The sequence below is a fragment of the Aphelocoma coerulescens genome, chromosome 12, assembly GCF_041296385.1.
Source record: "Aphelocoma coerulescens isolate FSJ_1873_10779 chromosome 12, UR_Acoe_1.0, whole genome shotgun sequence".
Lineage (NCBI taxonomy): Eukaryota > Metazoa > Chordata > Aves > Passeriformes > Corvidae > Aphelocoma > Aphelocoma coerulescens.
This window is the reverse complement of record NC_091026.1, coordinates 8,761,504-8,767,778: the sequence shown is the minus strand read 5'-3', so window position 1 is coordinate 8,767,778 and position 6,275 is coordinate 8,761,504. Positions and strand designations below refer to the sequence as shown.

General features: G+C 36.8%; 1 protein-coding gene across 2 annotated transcripts; it reads left to right on the top strand.

Annotated features, from left to right (window-relative positions):
• Window positions 1-369: 369 nt before the first annotated feature.
• On the top strand, window positions 370-5,544 carry HESX1 (HESX homeobox 1). Of its 2 annotated transcripts, none has more exons than XM_069028079.1 (6): window positions 370-501; window positions 2,085-2,202; window positions 3,420-3,678; window positions 3,787-3,992; window positions 4,296-4,397; window positions 5,316-5,544. In XM_069028079.1, the coding sequence occupies exons 3-6, from the start codon at window positions 3,465-3,467 to the stop codon at window positions 5,412-5,414; spliced, it is 621 nt and encodes a 206-aa protein (XP_068884180.1). In that variant the 5' UTR covers window positions 370-501; window positions 2,085-2,202; window positions 3,420-3,464; the 3' UTR covers window positions 5,415-5,544. The 2 variants fall into 2 exon arrangements, with proteins under 2 accessions (XP_068884180.1, XP_068884179.1); XM_069028078.1 differs by having other exon boundaries at window positions 3,763-3,992.
• The last annotated feature ends 731 nt before the right edge of the window (window positions 5,545-6,275 follow it).

The window sequence follows — 6,275 nt, the reverse complement described above, 5'->3', positions numbered from 1 at the left end:
TGGGGAGAAAAAAAAAAAAAAAAGAAAAAAAAAAAAAAGAGGCAGTTCCCTTGTTGGTTTTGCCTTTTTGGGACCAGGTGTACTTAGTATAAGAGCAGATTAGAAAGTGCATTAAGTCATTCAGCAGAGCAAATGATAATGATTGTCCAGTCTTGCTATGGAGACCTGTCTTTATGTTGTATCAGGTCATGATTTACCTTTAAAAGCAGATAAAAGACAGGGCTGGCGTGTTAAATTACAAACAATTAAAGATTTTTGAGGTGGCTTTTTTTTGTTTGTTGGTTTGGGTTTTTTGGTGGGTGGTGTTTTCTAAGGTTTTTTTTTTTGTTGTTGTGTTGTTTTGTTTTTCCCTGTAGGGAATGGTGAAGAAATTTCCAAGTTAATACTCTGTTCAGTCAATTCATTTACCAGCTCAGCCGGTGACTCACCTGACTGAAACAAGTCACAGCACCTCTCCCTTCCCCTGTCAATGAGGGTAATAATTCAGGGTTATCTTACAAGGTATTTTAAAGACTAAGTCTTGTACCTGTAACCATGTGACAGGGCATTAACATTGGTTCATGACCTATAAATAGATGTGCTTTCTGGTTTTGAGACAGTTAACTTGTGACCAAGTTCTACAGCAGTCTCCTGTAAGAAACTGGTCTGGTTTGTAATGTAAGATGCATTTTCCCAGTGGAATTCAGGAAGGTAGTAACTTTAACTGGATTGGGTTTAGTTAGCTTTGTGTATTTACAGCTGTAAGTGGCATCCAAAAGTTTTACTTGAGCTACAAATTTGACAGTAACAAATGTGATAGTAATGAATTGAAGAATCCCTCTGAATCCTCTTCGCGTGGTTTTAGTGTTACACTGTTTTCAGTATTGTAGGTCTTTTGTTAGTGTGTGAGGGTTTTTTTGTTGTTGTTTGGGCTTTTTGATTTGTGGGGTTGGGGTTTTTTGTTTGATTTGTTGGTTGTTGTTTTTTTTTTTAGGGGGGTTGGTTTTTGTTTGGTTTTGGTTTTTGTTGTTCTTTCTCCAAAATATCTACTAAGAGGCCTTAAAAATGTGGGGAACTATCACTAGGCACTTTGTCAACAGGGAGAAGAGCAGCGAACAGATCTTTAGAGGATGCCAGATGTGTGCCCTTATGGAGAGAATATTTTGCCTCTGCTGGAGGGTGAAAGTAGCTGTGTGGATAAGGCAGGCTTTATTTGCAATGTCTCCCACTGTTTAACACTGTTTCTCATACTTTTGTTAGTGGTAACTTTGGATTAACCTTGAATTTACCTGCATTCACTCAATCTCCCTTTGTCAAAATAGCTTTTACTTCAGCCAAGAAATAGCTAACTGCTTTTGTTTCATGAAAATTGGTGTTACCATTTTGAGGTATTCTTGCTGTTAAAAAACTTGGGAATTTTGCAGTTGGCTTTGAATATAATACTTGTTATTCATGTTCAAAACATATTTGAAAGAGAGCTTTATGCAGCATGACTTCTGAGGTGGTGAAATAGTGCTAGGTAAAGAAGTTGTGGGAAGGGTGTGGTGAAAGGCAGATTTTTGGAGTGTGATAAGTAATCAAGAAAGATAATATATACCATTTATGCCTCTTAAAAAACCTGAAAAAAATATTGCCCAGGCTCTAGTGAAAGGTGACCCAGCAGTGGAGTAGCAGTGGGTGAGAAGAGCAAAAGGCAGCAAGAGTAAGGGCTGGGGCTTCAGAGCAAAGCCCCCAAGAGCTCTCAGTGTGGTCTCTTGGGCTGGTGTAAACAGCCCTCGGAGGCTTCCCGTCTGTAAAGAACCGGAGCTTCATCTACTAAAGAGATGAACTCCACTGTCCCTGGGCAAAAAACAGTGGTGCAAAGTCTGAAAGGGAGATTAGTTTGCTCCCTCATCAAGTATGTGATGCTGTAAGAGGATTGGATTTGCATATCCAAGGAGCAGTGAGTTTTCCTATTATTGATTACTTAGGATTCCCAGCTTAATGTTTGCTGTGTTGCTCTAATTGCCCCTACAAAGGTATTTAGCTAAAAGTCTATAGGTAATTTCACATGGGCTGCAAGGTAGTATTGGTCATTACTAATGGGCCAAAATAATGAAATACAGTTTTCAAGTGAAGGCTTAAGGTCTATAAATGGTGGCTGGAACTCAGCTTGCAAGTGATCACTGCAGGTGGATTGATGCTGCTTCAAGATCCATTGATCTGTGCTGAGACGTGTCCTTGGTAAGATCACTTCTGGAATTATCACTTTTTAATAGTTTGGTTTGACAGCAATCTTACTGCACAACACAAAGGCCAGTAGGAGGGGTAACTGTTCCTCCTGAAATGAAAATATTGTTTTCATTTTTGCCTGTTATTTTTGGATAAATCTTGATTTTATAGTGTCTCTACAGAAATTCCTCCTTTTCTTGTCCTGAACCAAAAGCTGGTTTTGAGCATGTGATGTAAACTGTTGTGTGACTGACAGATGAGCTTGAATATAATAATGTTATACTCAGTATTTTCTTTATAATGGATGAAATCTGAATTCTGTCAGACTTTGAGCCCCATTACAAAGCCTTTATCTCCTTTCTCCCCATTACTCATAATTTTTTAAGTGTTTGCTCTGTAGGATTTAAATATAATTCTATTTGCTATAAACCTACAAGAAGGGAGAGGCATCTGTGAGAAAAAGGATGCTTTTAAACCTGTACATTTGAGTGTACTACTTCTATTACTTGAAGTTTTGCTTTGATGTAGTAAAGAATTATCAGGAAATTTCACATCTGGTATGTTTCAAAAAGGCTGCAACAAAGTTATTTTAATAAGAAAAATGAATGCATGAATTATTTAAAATAGTTGGTGCAACTGTTCCTATTAACTAATCCAGGCACTTGGAAGGCAATTACACTGAGCTTTGACAACACTGCCAACCCACTGCACAGTGCCTTATGCCAAAAGCTATTGTTGTTTTATTGACCACGTTCACCATTACATATGCATATGAAAAAACAGAGGCATTTTCATCGGGATTACCCTAATAGCATTAAGAGATTATTTTTTAAATTTCCTTGGAAGGAAATTCACTTAAATGAGATTACTTATTACTTGACTGGTTTCCTATCATGCTTCTATGTTTAGGTAAGTGGAGTCCATTAGAGTATAAAGTTTTTTAAAAAACTGATTTTATACATTAATGATTTCAAATAAAAGAGAAGTACTATATTTGTGCACAGCTTCTTTTGAGAAAGTTAAGTCGATGCTCTGGTTAGGAGAGATAACACTTTCTGTCCCCCTTGGTGGCCCCCCTAGTGTCACCATTAGTTGCTAATTACTTGCAAACAAATAAACAATTAACTCCTCGTGCCTCTTGGTGGGAGAGTTTTCATTGACATGCTAAAACTTTCTAATAAAGGATTTTAATTAATGACGTTGCAAATCCAACCCCCTTGTCAACATAGCTATAAGGAGGACTTGTGGAGAAATGCAAGTACAGTACCCCTGCTATGCTGGCTGAGGGCGAAGGCATGGCCGGTCCCTCGCTGTGTGCTGCTAACACAGCAGCTTCTCCGGATCTGCACAAGGTGCCCGGCTTTGGAGAGAATAAAACCACACAGTGCTCCTTCTCAATTGAGAGTATACTGGGACTGGAGCAGAAAAAAGATGGCATTCCAGCTGGGAAACCCCACAGACCCTGGATGGATGCATGCAGCAGTTTGGGTAAGTCGGTCTGTTTTGTAACCTCTCAAGCTTTCACCCTTTAAAAAGATTGGCATGTTTCTACTGCAAACCAGTAAATTGAAGCTCTCCTTTTCTTGTTCTTTCTAGTTTTAGGTGATGACAGTGATCCCCATCGGCAAATCCCTGTTGTTTGCTATGAAAATCCATTATTTCATGCTAGAAGTGATCCAGTGCAAGAGGAAAAAGTTTACAAATGTGAAAAATATTTTTCAGTCACTGAAAGGCTGTCTTTCAAACGAGAATTGAGCTGGTACAGGGGTAGAAGACCACGAACTGCATTCACTAGAAACCAGGTAGGGCTTTCCTCCTACTTAACAAATGAGTAACAATGTAGTTTAATAAAATGTTGGAAGAAACCTCTAACAGCTGATAAATTCAGTGTGATGTACCTTGGCAGAGAGAAATGTAATCAGGAACTAGTGTAAATTAACAGGAATGTTGCTAATTTCAGCAGACCTCTCTTTATCTATGGAATCAGAATTGTGCAAACACTGATCAGAAGTCTCCTGTTGAACAAACTAAGCTGTTATTTTATTTATGTTTTACTGCTATGAACATAGTGATAACTATTCAACAAGTGTGTTTAATCTCCTCAGATTGAAGTATTGGAAAATGTTTTTAAAATGAACTCCTACCCCGGCATTGATATTAGAGAAGAGTTAGCTCGCAAATTAGAGTTAGATGAAGACAGGATCCAGGTAAATAAAAATTTATTTGAACTTTTCTGTAATTCCAGCTATATGTACTCTCTGGTTATATAAGTAAGTAGTTTGACAGCAGTAATAAGAATGTTAATATTCTCAGTTTAAATCAATGTATATATGTGCCTTCAATGATTTGTGAAATGGAAACCATCGAATTCCTTCTGAAATCTAAAGCCTTCCATAGCATTGATGAGGTATTCATCACTATATTTCCACAATCTCTGCTCTGTTAATCTCTAGTTATTATGTGCAGAACTTGATCATTTCCTTAAAATCATATTTATATTTTGCTTGTCACCATATTTGAAAAACGTATTTGAAACAAGTATGGACATAATTTGTGTGACTGCCTGCACATTTTGCAAGACTGCCAGCAGGGCATAGATGTGTTAAATAAGTGTTTGAACCTATGTCTTTATCTGGCCAAAAGCAAAATCTATTCAGGGATATTAATTATTGATTTCCAGGTAGTTCAGTGTGATAAGAAGCATACTGTAAACATTAGAATTTGGGCTTTGCTTTGTTGTTTATCAGGCTTTTGATGCAAGTATTGTATTTGGCCTGATGGGAAACTTGATGTTGCAAATAGTTAAGCAGCTGAAGAAATAGCACCATAAGGGTGTGTGAATTCCAGATGTTCAGGATCTTCCAGGGTCTGATTCTGTCACTGAATTTAATACCACTTTTTATATTAATTACAGTGAAGCTGATTCTTACTTCCCAGTTAAGCTGGGGATATTATTTTCTTCATCTATGGTGTTAAAATTACAGCAGGTAGCTACATGCTATCATCTGCAGATTTAAAATTTGTATTGAACTTGCAAACTGGTATCACCACACAAATGAGTAATGCTGTGTGAATACTTTCCATTGCTGTATTTCTGAAAAGCATCCCTTCTCTTTCCATTTTAGATCTGGTTCCAGAACCGTCGTGCAAAGCTGAAAAGATCACACAGAGAATCTCAGTTTCTAATGGTGAAAAACACTTTCACCTCCAGCCTGCTAGAGTAGAAGGAAGGATGGCTTGCTGTTACAGTACTACTGCAGAAAATGAATAATTATTCATAACCTGCATTAAGTAATGATATAGTAATTATGATTTTATGCCCAGATTTGAAATTTTATTATAATTTTCATTCAAATAAACTGTAAATACTTGAAGTATTACTATAATCTACTTTTTGTGGAAAAAGTGAACTTTTCCTATATACTTGAGTAAGTATTTTCAAAGAAGTTGAGATATTTTTGCAGTTCAAAAAAATGCAAACCCTGGGTTGCACAAGATTTTCAGCTACTATGAATTACTGCAGGTGACTTGACAAAGCTCTATGGTTTTAGGAGAAGTCTGATTCAAGTCTGAAATAAACCAGATGCAAAATAAATTTTGCTACTGGAAACAGTTTGTCACATTGGAGTTTAAATAGCTTATTTATAAAGAATATGATAGTTTTCATAAAGAACATGGTTTTTAAAAAAAGGTGTCTCAAATGGAAGGACTAATATTCAACTGGCTCTTCAGTTTGAACAATTGCTCAGTTAAAAGAAGCTGACAATTATAATCTTTTTATATAATTTTAATTAATTTAGGCTATTTGCCTGTTTAATTCTTTAACTTGGTTATCTCCTCTCTTGTCAGTATAAGTGTTCCAGTTATGGAAGTTGCCCTATTATCTTTCAATGACAGAATGTAGCATTTCATGGGATCAAATCAGTGGGGACCAGGCCGGATATCCAGATCATTGCCATTAATTTTAGGGTGTTGAATTCATTTTTATCAAACAGTACAAGAAAGTTAATTATCCTCATATTTGATATTCAGCCTGAAGTCAAGGAGAGCCTTATATGAAAAAACCCCACCCAACTCTTCATGGC

Coding starts and splice junctions, on each gene's coding strand:
- HESX1 (XM_069028078.1), top strand. CDS start 3,465: ATGCTGGCTGAGGGCGAAGGCATGGCCGGTCCCTCGCTGTGTGCTGCT. Junction 3,679..3,762: donor GGATGCATGCAGCAGTTTGG/GTAAGTCGGTCT, acceptor AGTAAATTGAAG/CTCTCCTTTTCTTGTTCTTT. Junction 3,993..4,295: donor CTGCATTCACTAGAAACCAG/GTAGGGCTTTCC, acceptor TAATCTCCTCAG/ATTGAAGTATTGGAAAATGT.